Source organism: Pseudophryne corroboree, chromosome 4 (genome assembly GCF_028390025.1).
Source record: "Pseudophryne corroboree isolate aPseCor3 chromosome 4, aPseCor3.hap2, whole genome shotgun sequence".
NCBI classification, from domain to species: domain Eukaryota; kingdom Metazoa; phylum Chordata; class Amphibia; order Anura; family Myobatrachidae; genus Pseudophryne; species Pseudophryne corroboree.
The window spans coordinates 848,119,429-848,137,882 of NC_086447.1; the positions used below are offsets into that span (position 1 = coordinate 848,119,429).

An 18,454-nucleotide genomic window follows, 5' to 3' on the forward strand; every position below is an offset into this window, starting at 1 on the left:
ACACTAAAATAACACATCCTAGATCTGAATGAATGAAATGTTCTTATTAAATACTTTGTTCTTTACATAGTTGAATGTGCTGACAACAAAATCACACAAAAATTATCAATGGAAATCAAATTTATTAACCCATGGAGGTCTGGATTTGGAGTCACACTCAAAATTAAAGTGGAAAAACACACTACAGGCTGATCCAACTTTGAGGTAATGTCCTTAAAACAAGTCAAAATGAGGCTCAGTAGTGTGTGTGGCCTCCACGTGCCTGTATAACCTCCCTACAATGCCTGGGCATGCTCCTGATGAGGTGGCGGATGGTCTCCTGAGGGATCTCCCAGACCTGGACTAAAGCATCCGCCAACTCCTGGACAGTCTGTGGTGCAACGTGGCGTTGGTGGATGGAGCGAGACATGATGTCCCAGATGTGCTCAATTGGATTCAGGTCTGGGGAACGGGTGGGCCAGTCCATAGCATCAATGCCTTCGTCTTGCAGGAACTGCTGACACACTCCAGCCACATGAGGTCTAGCATTGTCTTGCATTAGAAGGAACCCAGGGCCAACCGCACCAGCATATGGTCTCACAAGGGGTCTGAGGATCTCATCTCGGTACCTAATGGCAGTCAGGCTACCTCTGGCGAGCACATGGAGGGCTGTGCGGCCCCCCAAAGAAATGCCACCCCACACCATTACTGACCCACTGCCAAACCGGTCATGCTGGAGGATGTTGCAGGCAGCAGAACGTTCTCCTTGGCGTCTCAAGACTCTGTCACGTCTGTCACATGTGCTCAGTGAGAACCTGCTTTCATCTGTGAAGAGCACAGGGTACCAGTGGCGAATTTGCCAATCTTGGTGTTTTCTGGCAAATGCCAAACGTCCTGCACAGTGTTGGGCTGTAAGCACAACCCCTTACCTGTGGACGTCGGGCCCTCATACCACCCTCATGGAGTCTGTTTCTGATCGTTTGAGTAGACACATGCACATTTGTGGCATGCTGGAGGTCATTTTGAGGGCTCTGGCAGTGCTCCTCCTGTTCCTCCTTGCACAAAGGCAGAGGAAGCGGTCCTGCTGCTGGGTTGTTGCCCTCCTACGGCCTCCTCCACGTCTCCTGATGTACTGGCCTGTCTCCTGGTAGCGCCTCCATGCTCTGGACACTACGCTGACAGACACAGCAAACCTTCTTGCCACAGCTCGCATTGATGTGTCATCCTGGTTGAGCTGCACTACCTGAGCCACTTGTGTGGGTTGTAGACTCCGTCTCATGCTACCACTAGAGTGAAAGCACCGCCAGCTTTCAAAAGTGACCAAAACATCAGCCAGAAAGCATAGGAGCTGAGAAGTGGTCTATGGTCACCACCTGCAAAACAACTCCTTTATTGGGGGTGTCTTGCTAATTGCCTATAATTTCCACCTGTTGTCTATTCCATTTGCACAACAGCATTTGAAATTGATTGTCAATCAGTGTTGCTTCCTAAGTGGACAGTTTGATTTCACAGAAGTGTGATTGACTTGGAGTTACATTGTGTTGTTTAAGTGTTCCCTTTATTTTTTTGAGCAGTGTATTTAGTTTACACTAGAAAAATGTTCTCTTTCATTCATATTATAAATATTTAAAACAGGGCCGGCTCTAGGCATGTTCGAATAGAGCGGCCGCACAGGGCGCCACCCTTAATGGGCGCCGCGCGCTGGCGCCGCCATATTCGATGCTGGAGCCGGCCCTGTGTGTGCAGCATTGGCCCGTGTGCACTGTGCGCTATGCGCGCTGCGCGGCGCCGGTGTCTGACGTCAGACGCCGGCGCCATAGTGCACACAAGTGGCCACCCGGACCCAGGCTCACTCTGACTCGCCGGCCGGCCGCCCGCCCGCCCGCCAGCACTCCCGCCCGCTCGCCAGCACACTCGGACAGGCGGACAGCAGCAGTACTCCTCCCCAGCAGCGCCGCAGGTATTGGGGGGATCCGCACTGTGGGGGCATTTCTGGCTATGGGGGGGGCATTTCTGGCACTGTGGGGGGCATTGCATATCTGGCTCTGTGGGGGCATATCTGGTTCTGTGGCCTGGGGGCATATCTGGCACTGTGGGTGGCATATCTGGCACTGTGGGGGGCATTTCTGGCACTGTGGGGGCATATCTGGCTCTGTGGGTGGCATATCTGGCACTGTGGGGGGCATATCTGGCACTGTGGGGGGCATTTCTGGCACTGTGGGGGCATATCTGGCACTGTGGGGGCATATCTGGCTCTGTGGGGGCATATCTGGCACTGTGGGTGGCATATCTGGCACTGTGGGTGGCATATCTGGCACTGTGGGTGGCATATCTGGCACTGTGGGGGGCATATCTGGCACTGTGGGTGGCATATCTGGCACTGTGGGGGGCATATCTGGCACTGTGGGGGCATATCTGGCACTGTGGGGGCATATCTGGCACTGTGGGGGCATATCTGGCACTGTGGGTGGCATATCTGGCACTGTGGGTGGCATATCTGGCACTGTGGGTGGCATATCTGGCACTGTGGGTGGCATATCTGGCTCTGTGGGGGGCATATCTGGCACTGTGGGGGGCATATCTGGCACTGTGGGGGCATATCTGGCACTGTGGGGGCATATCTGGCACTGTGGGTGGCATATCTGGCACTGTGGGTGGCATATCTGGCACTGTGGGTGGCATATCTGGCACTGTGGGTGGCATATCTGGCACTGTGGGGGGCATATCTGGCACTGTGGGGGCATATCTGGCTCTGTGGGTGGCATATCTGGCACTGTGGGGGCATTTATCTGGCACTGTGGGGGCATTTATCTGGCACTGTGGGGGCATTTATCTGGCACTGTGGGGGCATTTATCTGGCACTGTGGGGGCATTTATCTGGCACTGTGGGGGCATTTATCTGGCACTGTGGGGGCATTTATCAGGCACTGTGGGGGCATTTATGTATCAGGCACTGTGGGGGCATTTATGTATCTGGCACCGTGGGGGCATTTATGTATCTGGCACCGTGGGGGCATTTATGTATCTGGCACCGTGGGGGCATTTATGTATCTGGCACCGTGGGGGCATTTATGTATCTGGCACCGTGGGGGCAATTATGTATCTGGCACCGTGGGGGCAATTATGTATCTGGCACCGTGGGGGCATTTATGTATCTGGCACCGTGGGGGCATTTCTTGCACTGTGGGGGCATTTCTTGCACTGTGGGGGCATATCTTGCACTGTGAGGGCATTAATGTATCTGGCACTGTGGGGGCATATCTGCGCTGTGGGGGCATTTATCCATCTGGAACTGTGTGGCCATTTATGTAGCTGGCACTGATGGGGGGCATGTCACGTGTAGCTGCCACTGCTGGGGGGCATGTCATGTGTAGCTGGCACTGCTGGGGGGCATATCATGTAGTGTTCCCGCTAGGCGTCTGTGGCTGGGCAGTGTGTCTCAGTGCTCTACCTGGCGCAATGTGTCTAACGTGCTCTTATAGGAGGTTCTACCTGGTGCAATGTGTATTAGCTGCACTACTGTGTGGTGTAATGTGAATTGCCACTATAATGTGGCTACGCACCTTCCCCACGAAGTAACTCCCCTAAATTTTTGCTGCGCGCCTTCGGCGCGCACTGTCCATGCTTTAGCGTGTGGAAATGGGTACAACAAGCATTACAATATGTACATCATTTTGCCCACCTAACTTAAAAATGTGCCCTCCCTGTGATCAGCAACCTGCCCTAAAAAGTGAACACTATCATGTGTAGCTGGCACTGCTGGGAGTCATGTCACGTGTAGCTGGCACTGCCGGAGGGCATGTCATGTGTAGCTGGCACTGCTGGGGGGCGAGACCACGCCCACTTTTTCAGGAGGCCACACCCACTTTTTCAGGAGCGCGCGCCTTCGGCGCGCGCATGGGGGAGGGGGGGGGGCACTTTTAAATTTTCTCGCTCAGGGTGCTAGTAGGCCTGGAGCCGGCCCTGATTTAAAACATATTCTAAATTGAGATCTAGCAATATAGGAATTTGCACCCAAGTGGACAGGATTATCGAGTGTCTAGATCAGCCAGAGAAGCATTACACGTGTATATGGAGCACGGCGATGGTGTATACTGGCTGCGCCCAATAGTAAATAAATTAGGAAGCACCGCATGAATGGCACCCATTAGACATCACCCATTAGCTGCGGCATGGTATGTGCAGCTCACACTTTCTGGATCTGTTTAATTCACATCACTGCACATAGCGGTCTATTAACCTAACACAATCTCTTCATCTGTCTGAGATGCGTCACAGCACTGAAGGAACCCAGTAACAGACTGATGTGTTAATAACACCACTTACAGGCTCTCTAAATAGACACAAAACCACAGTAAAAGAAGGTTTTTGTTATAGGGAAAGGTGATCTCTTAAAGATTGGATTTGGACAACGCATTTGGAGCATGAATACAGAACCAGGGACGTGCAGTCAGGGGAGGCAGTGCCTCCCCTGTCATTAATGAATAAAATAATACAAAGTAGATACTTATGACACATATTCTGTGTCATAAGTATCTGCTTCAGGCTGTGTATTATTTTAATAGCTTTTGCCCTATGAAAAACTGCTTTAAATTAGTTTTAGAGGCACCGTTCCTGGTGCCTCCCGCAGTCTGTATGAAAGGGCCGGAAGCGGGGGGCGGGGCCAAGCACTTGACAGTGATAGCCCGTTAACAAAAGCAGCAGAAGCGGCACCTAACAGAGGTGCCGCTTTGACAGGGGGCGTGCTCTCAGTCCTTCCCCTGTCACTGGGGAAGATGTTATTGGGCAGTGGGCACTGCAGGCAGGTCCAATCCGATCATTATTCCAGGATCTGATCCAGGCTGCCGCTGCGTACAGCGCTGGCACAACATTCAGGAGGACACCGCTGCCGACCCTGCCCTGCAAGTAAGTATAGGCGTGCGCACGGGGGTGCCCTGGTGCGCACAGGCATCCCCCTCTCACACGCCTGCTACGGTGCTGCAAATAATTAATGTGTGTGTGTGTGTGTGTGTGTGTGTGTGTCGTCCCCCCCGCACGGTGCACGGACTCCTCGAGTCCTTCCTCAGCCTCCATGCTCCCCCCCTGCGACCCGCTGGTCTGAGGCAGCTAGAACAGAGGAGAGCTGCTTGTGATCGTCATGAGCCGGCGGAGCGGGACACACGCGAGAGCTCTGCTTGGCATACTGAATCCGCGAGAGCTCTGCTTGGCATACTGAATCCGCTTACCAGTCTTGGCGGCTCCTGTGTATGTGGCTCCTGTGTATGGCCGCTGCCAGTCCAGGGAGGGTGCAATGGTGGCCAGGGCTTGGGAGCTGCAGGAAGCAGGTGACATTAAAGTTTAACTGTCGGCTTCTTCCTAGCACTGCTCCCATCCTGCCCCCCCCCCCCCCTCCCGCTCAGCACCACTGCGCCCCCCCCCCCCACTCAGCACCACTGCTGCCATCCTGCCCCCCCCCTCAGCACCACTGCTTCCATCCTGCCCCCCCTCCCGCTCAGCACCACTGCCCCCATCCTGCCCCCCCCGCTCAGCACCACTGCCCCCATCCTGCACCCCCCACTCAGCACCACTGCTGCCATCCTGCCCCGCCCCTCAGCACCACTGCTTCCATCCTGACCCCCCTCCCGCTCAGCACCACTGCCTCCATCCTGCCCCCCCACACAGCACCACTGCTGCCATCCTGCCCCGCCCCTCAGCACCTCTGCTTCCATCCTGACCCCCCTCCCGCTCAGCACCACTGCCCCCATCCTGCCCCCCCCACTCAGCACCACTGCTGCCATCCTGCCCCCCCTCAGCACCACTGCTTCCATCCTGCCCCCTAGCTTTGCACCAATGCTCCCATGCTGCCCCCAGGCTCTGCACCAATGCTTCAATCCTGCCGCCCCCCTGCCCTACACCAATGCTTCCATCCTGCCCCCCCAGCTTCTCACCACTACTACCATCCTGCACCCCCTGCTCCACGCCACTACTCTCCCATCCTACCCTCTCTGTCCCACTCCACTGCTCCCATTCTGTCGCCCTGCCGTGCACCACTACTCTTCCTATCGTGCTCCGCACCACTACTCCTCTTATCGTGCCCCGCACCACTACTCCTCTTATCGTTCCCCGCACCACTACTCCTCCTATCGTGTCCCGCACCACTCCTCCTATCGTGCCCCGCACCACTACTCCTCCTATCATTCCCCGCACCACTACTCCTCCTATCATTCCCCACACCACTACTCCTCCTATCATTCCCCGCACCACTACTCCTCCAATCATTCCCCGTACCACTACTCCTCTTATCATTCCCCGCACCACTACTCCTCCTATCATTCCATGCACCACTACTCCTCCTATCATTCCCCGCACCACTACTCCTCCTATCATTCCCTGTACCACTACTCCTCCTATCATTCCCCGCACCACTACTCCTCCTATCATTCCCTGCACCACTACTCCTCTAATCATTCCCCGTACCACTACTCCTCTTATCATTCCCCGCACCACTACTCCTCCTATCATTCCCTGCACCACTACTCCTCCTATCATTCCCCGCACCACTACTCCTCCTATCATTCCCCGCACCACTACTCCTCCTATCGTGCTCCGCACCACTAGTCCTCCTATCATTCCCCGCCTCACTACTCCTCCTATCGTGCACCGTACCACTACTCCTGCTATTGTGCCTTGCACCACTACTCCTCCAATCATTCCCTGTACCACTACTCCTCTTATCATTCCCCGCACCACTACTCCTCCTATCATTCCCTGCACCACTACTCCTCCTATCATTCCCCGCACCACTACTCCTCCTATCATTCCCCGCACCACTCCTCCTCCTATCGTGCTCCCCACCACTAGTCCTCCTATCATTCCCCGCCTCACTACTCCTCCTATCGTGCCCTGTACCACTACTCCTGCTATTGTGCCCTGCATCACTCCTCCTCCTACCATGCTCTGAACCACTATTCCTCCTATCGTTCCCTGCACCACTACTACTCCTATTGTGCCCCGCACCACTACTCCTCCTATCCTGCCCCTTGCCCCACACTACTCCTCCTCCTCCTATCTTACCCCCCTGAGCCACATTACTATTCCTCCTATCCTGCCCCCTTCCCTGCACTACTCCTCCTATCCTGCCCCATTGCTCCACACTACTCCTCCTACTCAGCAGTATTCCTCCTCCTCCTAAACTGCCCCTTTGCCCCACACTAATGTTCCTCCTATCTTACCCCCCTGCTCTGCATTACTCCTCCTCCTCCTATCCTGCCCCCTGCTCTGCACTACTCCTCCTATCCTGCCCTCGTGCTCCGCACTACTCCTCCCATCCTGCCCCCTGATCCACACTACTACTCCACCTCAATGTACTGTGCGATGTGACCCAATGACGTCACACCACATGAATGGCCGCCCACCTGCCCGTGTTCTTCTCCTGTGCCCACAAACTCCACTGATGAGGAAGAGGTTCCTGTCAGTGGGAGTGAGCCATAAACTACTGCAGCCTGCAGGGAATGGGGGGGTGGGGGGGGGGGGGGGGGGGGGAGAGTGAGTGCCAGGGGGGATATAATATAACTAGTAATAAATTATTAATAATTCAGTGAAGGGAGTGGAGAATAAAGGGAGGTGGAGGCTGAAAGACAGAGTGAATGGGGTGGGGCAGGCTGAGAGACAGTGAAGGGTGGGCGACTGAGAGGCACAGACAGAAGGGTGGGAGACTCAGAGGCACAGAGTGAAGGGGGAAGGATGAGAGACAAAGTGAGGGGTATTGCGAGAGGTTCAGATGGGATATGATGGCGTGGTTGAGAGACAACGCAGGGAGGAGATGATGATGTGGCTGAGAGACGATGCAGGGCGGAGATGATGTTGTGGCTGAGAGATGCAGAGAAGGGGTGATGGTGTGGCTGAGAGACGCAAGGGGTAGGAGGTGAACCTCTGTTGTATGATGATGATCACATTGGTTATATCCTACACAGGCATCTTCTGGATCATATGATCTCCTACATGAATAGTGATTACCGACTGAAGACACTGTCTGCCCAGGAAGGATACAATTCTTCAGAGGTTCCCTGTTATGAGAAACCACCAAATAGGTAAGGTGCATATTGAATAGAAAAGAATGCCAATAGGCGGTGCTAGACATGCCCAGTAGGTGGTACTAGCCGTGCCTATACGACGGTGCACCACCTAATAAAATGTGCTGCGAACGCCTATGGCAGTAAGTCATTCTGCTCCCCACCTGCCTCAGAAATGGTCTCTGACAGACTCAGACCCATGTGTTCCCCCGTACAACTTTCCCTGTGTGTCTCCCGCTGTCCCTGCAGCCGGCTGGGTCAGGTCACATGGTGTCCGCCGACACTGTCAGTAGTGGGTTAGAGAGTTGTTTGCTACTTGTCTATGAGTCCCCTGTGTCCCTGCACCCTACCTGGATCCTCCCTGTACACTGCATTACCAGCGGGTGTCCAAGTGAGCGCTGGTCGGGTTCCCAGGTGAGCAGGGAGTGCCATGGAGGGGAGGATAATGGATCCATGAGAGGATTCTCTGGTAGTGGGGATCACTACAGGCACTGGGAGCCCAAGGGGGTGAGAGGGCTCCCTCGCAGGGAGGGATCACAGCAACTGCAAACCTCTCCTGGCCGTCAGTGTGAGAAAGGCTCTCTGTGAGGGGACATGTCTACAACCACAGTTGTGGTATGGGTCATCAGTGGGACTCAGTGAACATTATGACTGCAGTGCCTCACCAGCCAGAGACCTCACCGCACGCCACTGTACAGAACGCACCAATGAGTCCACGTTTACTTTCAACTGAAACTATAACACAAAAAGTTAGATTGTGTATTTCCTTCACACACCAAAACCAAGGTCAAAAACAAATAGCCAAGGCCGATGATAGGCAGAATGCAGACCCCACCCTGATTAGATCTCGCGATGTGACCTCACACCAGATGCAGCGTCCTTATAAGTTAATTATTGATTCAAATTAAAGTTCTCAACTATCTTACTTACAGCTTATCCATAAATAAAAGGTGCTGGTGCAGGACAAAAGCCTGACATCATGGTCCTGTGCGTATTCTGTACAAAGTACATATGTTACCTATGAGACCGCAAGCAATTCACTCTGATGTTCTTTGATATCACAGAAACAAACTTAAATTTTTAAGGTGTCCCCTAATATAACTGACCCAGAGTGCCCTTTTTGGAATAATGTTTTGGTTTTGGATCTTTATCCAACATGTGTGTTGTACTGTACTGTAGGGGTTGGGCATGTGTGGCCGGTGACCGACGGTGGTATCCTGGCTGCACTTGGCACAGGTTCTATTCCCACTTTATGGGTATCGTGGACACCCACGAGAGGGAATAGTCCCTGTTGGTCGGCATGCTGACCAGCAGGATTTTCAGGTGCCGGGATACCGGCGTCGGTATTGTGACCATAACCGCATCCCTACTGTGGTTTGTTCTTTGTCCCTGGTTCACCTTCAGCGTTATGTTTGTCTCTACTCTATTCAGTTTGGACCACATATTGGGTCGGCTGTAATGATGCCCAAGTTCGGCGACCGTGCGGGATGTCATTACAACCGTCCCATAGTGGATTAGTGGGTGGCTGTAAACAATATCTCCTATCTCATACAAGGTGAAGCTGATCGATCAGCCCCTGTGCCATGATTAGGTGATACAGATTATTTGACTTACTAGACACAATGATGTGCGGAAACAGCATTTATTAGTCATGTGGAATGGTGAAAGCGTACCTTTTTTTAAGCTAGGAAACCTGAATAATTTAACTAGTCCAAAGTCATCTCCTGTGACCAAGGCTGTGCTGTTGAAATTGGCATCCACTGAGTTGATGTCGGTGAGGTCTGTGTATTTTGGCCATATTCCGCTGACTTCTGGTCCAACCACACAGGACCAGGAGTACCAATGGATCCCCTTGATCTCATCTTTGCTAGTGAGATGTTTGCCAGCTGTAATGTATAAATACAGTATGTATACCTTAGCAGCGCATATAACACGGACACATGTAATCACCGCAGTACTGGAACATGTTGTGCCTCCTGCCACAGTGGTGATAAAAGGTCCTAAATAGCTGAAGATTTCATTTTTGTAAATATTAACAAAATGGCTGCCACACTTGGTGTTAGTCAGTATGCTTCAATTTAAACCATGACGTGACATAATAGTAATTTATTTTATACAAATCTAAATAGAAAAAGTACACTACACCTACAATTGTAGGGGATCTAACCATATATGTCTGCTAAGGGAGTTAACGCTCAATGACTAGAGAGTAGAAAGAAGAGTAAAACTTATAAACAAAGACAATTTCCTTCACCAAAGCATAAACATCACCGGATAATATGAGAGAAAATATATCGTATACTACTGAACACACCTAAAACTAGAGCAATAAACCTGGAACCATGGGTGTGGGATCTCTAGAAACACATTGGGGTCTATTCATGAAGCAGTGCAAAGAGAAGAGAAAGAGTAGTTGCCCATGGCAACCAAACACTGTTGAGGTGACATTTATAAAGTGCATTGTATAAAATTATACGTATCAGCTAATTAGTTACCATGGGCAACTTCTCCACTGGCTCACTTCTCCACACTTTTCACTGCTTCATGAATAGACCTCATTGTTCATAAAGACAAATGTACTTTATAATCTTACTTGGTAATAATGTTATCAGGGGTGCCATCAGTAGTAATACCAGGTGGCACTCTGCTTACTGGTGATTTTTGGACCCAGGCCTACCAGCGGGTAGATGTTACGCCTCCAATATAGTGTGGCCACACCCCTTGTAGCATGCAAATAGATCCCCAGTATCTGCAATAGGGTGTGGTCATGCCCTCAAACCTCACCTAATGTCTTGGTTTATTTTGCTTAATTTGTAACTAAGGAGTCTATTTACTAAGCCTTGGAGAGTGATAAAGTGGACGGAGTTAAAGTACCAGCCATGTTACAGGCTGTGTTTGAAAAATGACAGGAGCTGATTGGCTGGTACTTTATCTCCATACAATTTCTCTCTCTCCAAGGCTTAATACATAGACCCCTCTATATCAGGGGTAGGGTTGGTGCTAGGTACCAAGGAAAATGTTCTCAAAAACCTTTATTATGATTTTGTCCCCAGGTTTGTGAACATTTTCCTTGGGACCCCGCATCTAAACCCCAGCCTTGACATACAGTTACGAGCTGATCTCTGGAAGCAGTTGCTTTCTCCCATTGGCGGATAAGGGGGCTGCTTAGTCCTGGGTTCATTTGCGCTTACTTCTCATCCCTCAATATCACATTTTAGTTTCGACATTTTGCCCACAGTAAAGGAAAGCTTCATACACGCAATCAGTGATCTGTGTAATCTTCCCTCACACTCATGATTCATTTAAGTTATAAATTAAGCTAAATAAAGTAGCATTTTCTAAGGAAAATTGAAAATTTTCATTTAATGGGATGGATGTTTCTAAACCTGGGCATGCTCCTAGTTTGTACAGACATCTCCTGAAAGCGGAGAATACACATGTGCCCTGGTAAGCTCCGGGAGGATCTGAACGCAGCAGTGCAAAACCAAAGTGGATAATTCAGACCTGAACGCTGCTGTGCATGTTCGCACAGCAGCGATCAGGTCTGAATTGCACATGCGCCGGCGCATGGCAGACTGATGATTGACAGGCAGAGGCGGTCGCCGGGTGGGAGGGGGCGGGCCGGCGGCATTTGTCCTCCGTTTAGGGGGAGCGGTCTGGGCAATGCAGGCGTGCCCGGACCGTTGGGGGGGGGCAGGTCGTGACGTCACATGCAGCAGCAGCGACCCTGGCAGCGACGATTAGCTCCCTGCCAGGGTAGGGCCTGACATGCGGGGCTAACTAGCCCTGTGCTGGGCGTCCCCCCGCATGTCAGGGAAGCTGATCGTAGATGTGCTAAATTTAGAACATCTACAATCAGGTCTGAATCACCCCCAAAGTCATTACTGAATGTGCACACAGGTTTTGCTGAACCACTGGGCTGTAGTTTATTCACCAAATGTCAGGATGGTACAGACAGCATTCAGTGTGGTTCCAGCAATCACATCAGCAAAGAGCTCCCGCGACCCTGTCACTGACTATACACTGGTCACCTACTGTAGCTAGTCACTGGCCAGCTGGTCCAGCATTTGTTGCCCTGACCCAAACACAAGACAGTCTATTTAAGCCTCCTCCCCAAGCACTACCATCTTATTACTCACACCCATGTGATGCACCTGTGTAGCTGTGCAGGGTGTGTAGGGATATGTGAGTTTGCAGTCTCCCAGAGAAGACATTAGTCTCTTTGGACTGGGACAAACTACCCTGTTTGTCACATCCTCTAGTGCAGGCCTGGCCAACCTGTGGCTCTCCAGATGTTATGAAACTACACATCCCAGCATGCCCTGCCACAGTTTTAGCATTCCCTAATAGCAAAACAGTGGCAAGGCATGATGGGCCTTGTAGTTTTACAACAGCTGGAGAGCCACAGGTTGGCCAGGCCTGCTCTAGTGCAGTGGTTCTCAGATTCTGTCCTCAGGACCCCACAGAGGTCATGTTTTCCAGGTCACCTGGCAGCTGCACTGTGTATGACCAACTGTCACATTTTAAAAAGCCACAGGTGACTTGGAAAACATGAAATGTGTGGGGTCCTAAGGACAGAGCTTGAGAACCAGTGCGCTGCTAAACTATTTAGTGAGGAGGAGAATGGCGGGGCAGTGTGAGGATAGAGCGGGTTATGTTTAATGTATTTTTGCATAGATTTTAGTATTTTAGTATAGACATGGTGCTCTAATTTATAGTTAAAAAAAATCCTTATCCTGAAAACCCCAAATCTCATAGCTGTGTAATAAAATAAAAATCAGAAATAGGGCAGGGGATAAATATCCATATTGTATGCCACAAAATATTCATTCAGTGCTAAGGAATAAATTAATATTACAGTAGTACTACTTACATGGCATCTTGTAGAACAGTCTTTCTCCGGCCCCGTCATTGGTTTGCAGGTACTTACTATCCACAGACCAGTCCAGGTGGGTAATGAAGCTAGAAGACTTGCTGCATTCCCCAATCTTTTTGTATCGTTGTGCAACCGCATAAACATCCACGAGGCCATCATTAGAACCCACCGCAAGGTAGGAACCATCTGGGGAGAACTTCATTTCATGGATCACTTCTTTCCTGTCCTTAATGTGAACCACTTCCGTCATATCTCTGCAACAGGAGAGGAGTACAACACTGTGCGGTTTGTAAAAGAAGTATCATCAGAGAGCTGGCTGATACTGCCTACTGTCCAGGTTACTCTGGGGAACTCTGAGATCGCTTCCTAATTGTAACGAGTGATTGCTGATTAGTTAACACCATAGGTATATAACACAGTCTGCCCACCATGTTGGTTCGGAGGCTACAGAGTGTGAGAGGAGTATGGCAAGAGAAGGATATATCTCATATGCATCCTATAGATCTGACAGGTACATCCAATGATGCAGCCAGAAAAAAGGGCCTACAGGCACCAGTTTTCTGGAACGCTTCCCACAGCTGCCCGGATATGCCTGCAGCCAGCTGCGGCTAACCAGGCACGTGCAGTTGTGAAAATATCGGTCAAATGCAACCAAACTGGGACTGCGTATGGTGCTGGATCCGCCCCTCTAGTCTATGCAAAAGATGAAGGATACCGTTTGGCACTCTTTGTGGGGACAGCTCTTGAACGGTAAGTGTAGGCTTCACATGAAGTCAGATTACAGGTCTCTGCAGTACTAACTAGGCTTACTAGCAGTGGCCTTTTCACAATGAGAACACCCATGTGCAAGTGTGTGGCACCATCGGATGCACATAAGATAGCACGGTAGCTCAAACACAGTCCTTGCTATCTTCTGTATCTGCTCCATATTTTAGGTGTGCACTGCACACCCTCTACTAACAACAGATACACACCTGCCTCATAACTTCTGGGAGTTGTAGTATATAGACTGCTTGCCCATAGTCCCAAATCCCACAGACTTTTGATAGAGAGGTGAAACGTGTAAAGAGTTGTCTCCACTGGAATATCTGTCTCCTGCATTGCTTCTCATTATAGGCTGCAACCAGTTTGCAAGCCGCTACTCATCTGCCTTCTCATTGATACAATTTTTTTTTCTTCCAAAAACTTTATTGACAGGCAAAAATAATACAATCAATACACATATGCTGCACAGGGGTGGTCTTCAGTTTGCCGGCTGTCGGGATCCCAGTGCACAGTATACCGGCGCCGGAATCCCGACAGCTGGCATACCGTCACTTTTTCTCCCTCTTGGGTGTCCACGACCCCCCTGGAGGGAGAATAAATAGCGCGCGTAGCGCGCCACTGTGCCCGCAGCGTGGCGAGTGCAGCGAGCCCGCAAGGGGCTCATTTGCGCTCGCCACGTTGTCGGTATGCCGGCGGTCGGGATCCCGGCGCCGGTATGCTGGTCGCCAGGAGCCCGGACGCCGGCATACCATACTACACCCCTGCACAGATATACAGGACAGAAACAAGGTGTCTTTAAAATATTACAGTAATCAATCAAGGGAAGAAACAAAACAACAAAAGAAAATCAAGAGCATGAACAGGGTAAAACATAAGGCTTAGGGCACAGATACAATTATACTCAGACCAGATCCTGGGGAGTATAATTATGTCCCATTGACACAATTTTACGGTTACACGGTACTGCTTCAAGATGGCCGCCTGTTAGCTGCACTTTCACAAGACCTCACAACATTGCCTGGCAACTAGTATCCCTTCTTCCAAGTCCGGGACTGCACTGTATGTATTATTGGGAGTTGTTGTTCCACAGACTGGATTCCAATATATTTATACTGTATATCCATCTACTATGATTGCTTGATGCAGGCTTAATGCTGGAGTAACAACTATATATGCCCATTACAGCATCAGTTTTATAGATCTATTTCAATTTGTATTTTCAAATATATGACATACGGTATTAATTGATTTTGTGTTGAAATGTGACGACTAGATTCAATTTATGTTAACTTCATTTCTGCCATACCTTTATTTTCCTTTATATACAGTATGTTTATTAGCGCAATTCCACTGGAGCGGGGCGGGGCAGGGGGGGAGGTGGCGGGGGTTATAGTTTAGATAGATCACGATTTGTCTGATTTCTTAGTTCACTATTATTGAAATGATTAATGCTTTATTCTAATAATAGCGCCTGGTTACTTGTGTGTGTTCAGTGAATAAAATCCGGCAGGTAATATACCATCTATGGTGGTCATTCCGAGTTGTTCGCTCGGTAATTTTCTTCGCATCGCAGCGATTTTCCGCTAACTGCGCATGCGCAATGTTCGCACTGCGACTGCGCCAAGTAAATTTGCTATGCAGTTAGGTATTTTACTCACGGCATTACAAGGTTTTTTCTTCGTTTTGGTGATCGGAGTGTGATTGACAGGAAGTGGGTGTTTCTGGGCGGAAACTGGACGTTTTATGGGAGTGTGTGAAAAAACGCTGCCGTTTCTGGGAAAAACGCGGGAGTGGCTGGAGAAACGGGGGAGTGTCTGGGCGAACGCTGGGTGTGTTTGTGACGTCAAACCAGGAACGACAAGCACTGAACTGATCGCACTGGCAGAGTAAGTCTCGAGCTACTCAGAAACTGCACAGAGAAGTCTTTTCGCAATATTGCGAATCTTTCGTTCGCAATTTTGATAAGCTAAGATTCACTCCCAGTAGGCGGCGGCTTAGCGTGTGCAATGCTGCTAAAAGCAGCTTGCGAGCGAACAACTCGGAATGAGGGCCAATATACGGAATGCAATAGTAAGATAAAAGATGCGCTTCCGCAAATGCTGCTTCTTACCTGACTCTGAGTACAGTAAATGAACCATCTTTCATTCCGAGGGCAAGCTGAGATCCATCCTGGTTGAAGGCCACACTGCGCACAGCTTCCTCCATATTACAGCGAGCAATCAGAGCGTGGTCTGCAAGACTCCATAGCCTAATGCAAGAGAAGAGAATCTCGTTGTGGCAGGTGACAGTACCAGCGCGGCAGGAGAGAATACATGTTATGGAGATTAAGTACATCACAAAAGCAAAAGCAGTCATTGGGCAAAATGTACTAAGCGGCGGGTTGTAAACCCGAGCGGCTTTGCGACGGTTTTGCAAATCTTAACAATTTTTTAAAGCCCAAACCCTGCCAAAGTGCCAAAAAGCACACTTATCCATAGAACAGAATTGATTCCCCTCCCGCAGCCTAACCCTAACCATCACCTCCCACAGTCTAACCCTAACCATCTCCTCCCACAGCCTAACCCTAACCATCCCCTCCCGCAGCCTAACCCTAACCATCCCCGCCTTCCCGCAGCCTAACTCTAACCATCCCCTACCGCAGCCTAACCCTAACCATCCCCGCCTTCCCGCAGCCTAACCTTAACCATCCCCTCCCGCAGCCTAACTCTAACCATCCCCTCTTGTAGCCTAACCCTAACCATTCCCTCCCGCAGCTTAACCCTGACCCTCCCCTCCCGCAGTCTAACCCTCCCCTCCCGCAGCCTAACCCTAACCATTCCCTCCCGCAGCCTAACCCTGACCCTCCCCTCCCGCAGCCTAACCCTAATCATCCCCTCCCACAGCCTAACCCTGACCCTCCCCTCCCGCAGCCTAACTCTCCCCTCCCGCAGCCTAACCCTAACCATCCCCTACCGCAGCCTAACCCTGACCCTCCCCTTCCGCAGCATAACCCTACATAACCCTAACCATCCCCTCCTGCAGCCTAACACTAACCATCCCCTCCCGCAGCCTAACCACAACCTCCCGCAGCCTAACCCTAACCCTCCCCTCCCGCAGCCTAACACTAACCGTCCCCTCCCGCATCCTAACCCTAACCATCCCCTCCCACATCCTTACCCTAACCACACATACCTTACAGAGCGATCATCGCTGCCAGTAACAGCTAACGGCTTCTTAGGGTGGACAGCAAGAGCCCAGAGCTCCCCTTCACAATGACCCTGCATTATCAGCATTGGCTTATCTCGTTCCCGCACCATCACTTCAAAGATTTCACTGTCTTGAGTCCCAGCTAAAATCCTGTCCGCTTTCCAGCACACGCTCCTTATAGACAGGCCTGCACGGGAACAACAAGTAAACATACACAGTCAGCAAAAGGCTTACTGGCAGAGTGACAATCCATCACAGTCAGTAGAGGAGGGGTAGCGTAGCAGTCCTGTGTAGCCAGCCGTAAAAGGTAGCGCTTAATTTGTTCTTATGTTAATGATCGAATCAATAACAGTAAAGACTCTCTATACTCACTGATGCATATCTATGTTGTTTTACTGCCTTCCCAGGACACTGAAGACTATAATTGACCAGAGCACATAGTGGGTCTGATTTTGAGTCCTGCCTATGTCTCTTGCCGCAGTCGTGCCTGTATGCTAATAGCGGTACAAAACCCTTCCCCGGTGTACATCTGTGTGGCTGAATGTGCAAGGGCTGAGGTGCCGACTGTCAGCATCCCTCAAACACGGCTTGGAGCATCCTTAGACGTAACGCTGACATTTGCACCAGCCCCACGGCTGGGAGCTGGGGCAAGTTATCTGTCTGATTATGGCTTCCTATGTGAACGATTCAGTGTCTCTGGGCCTGATTGAGAGGTGAACGCAAATGTCGCCCCACTGCGTATTGTTACGCATCAGCTGCGCAAACACATGCAAATGCTGCAGGACGTGTCTTGTGCAAAGAGTACCAGCTTCCCTGACCCGCTGCCTGCTTCTGAATATGTGGCACTGGATCAACATCACAACCATCGGTCACAGCATCGGACCTCTGGGGAACACTAGGCGTTGCTCAGAGGTGGAGGGTTGCTCAAAATGGACGTCAAGTATGCTGCTGAGGCCAGTAAACTTTTGTCCGAAGACGGAGCCGCTGGCTACGGCACTCCCTGAAAATAGAGGTGACACTCCTTGTTGCAACGCTCCCGCCGCCGCCCCACAAAACGCCTGCAGCCTTTCAATCAGGTTGCAATGAACAACACACTGCAACCACAGCCGAAGCACCAACGCTACACATGCCCACTGCGGCTCCTGCAGTCCAGTCACTAGCGACAGAATCAGGACTGCGTACAGGGCTGAATCCGGTCCTCTGTACATAACCACTATCAGCGACATGCCTATAACGCTCCCATACGATGGACCATCTATGTGCGTCCGCTTAGCCACCTCCCTGTCACCGCCCAGGAATGGCCAGAACATTTTCTAAAATGTATGAGACTGCGTGTCTCCCGTGCATCACACCAGTGACTGTGACTCTGTGCGCACGAAAAACACTGCTCCACTGCACCCAACATAGGTAGTGCGGCGGAATCAGCCCCAGTGTGCTGAGGTTCTAGCCTGGGGACATTAGTCTGTGTTTGTCTAATCCTGCTATTGGTGAGCTCTATCAACTAAGTAACATGTCAGCCTACAGTATAAAAAATGTAAAACATCTGCAGAGGCACGGAAAATAGGAAGAGTAAAGGCCCATACACACTTGCCGATAA

The 18,454-nt window shown here is 50.8% G+C and overlaps 1 protein-coding gene across 1 annotated transcript in view; it reads right to left on the reverse strand.

Moving 5' to 3' along the window:
- Positions 1-18,454, reverse strand: part of EML6 (EMAP like 6) — a 363,450-nt gene that overhangs the window by 211,826 nt on the left and 133,170 nt on the right. Inside the window, exons 7-10 of the mRNA XM_063918642.1 lie at positions 16,843-17,044; positions 15,782-15,919; positions 12,904-13,160; positions 9,704-9,916 (exon numbers count right to left, since the gene is read on the reverse strand). Coding sequence (XP_063774712.1) covers positions 9,704-9,916; positions 12,904-13,160; positions 15,782-15,919; positions 16,843-17,044 — 810 coding nt within the window. The remainder of the gene's footprint in view (positions 1-9,703; positions 9,917-12,903; positions 13,161-15,781; positions 15,920-16,842; positions 17,045-18,454) is intronic.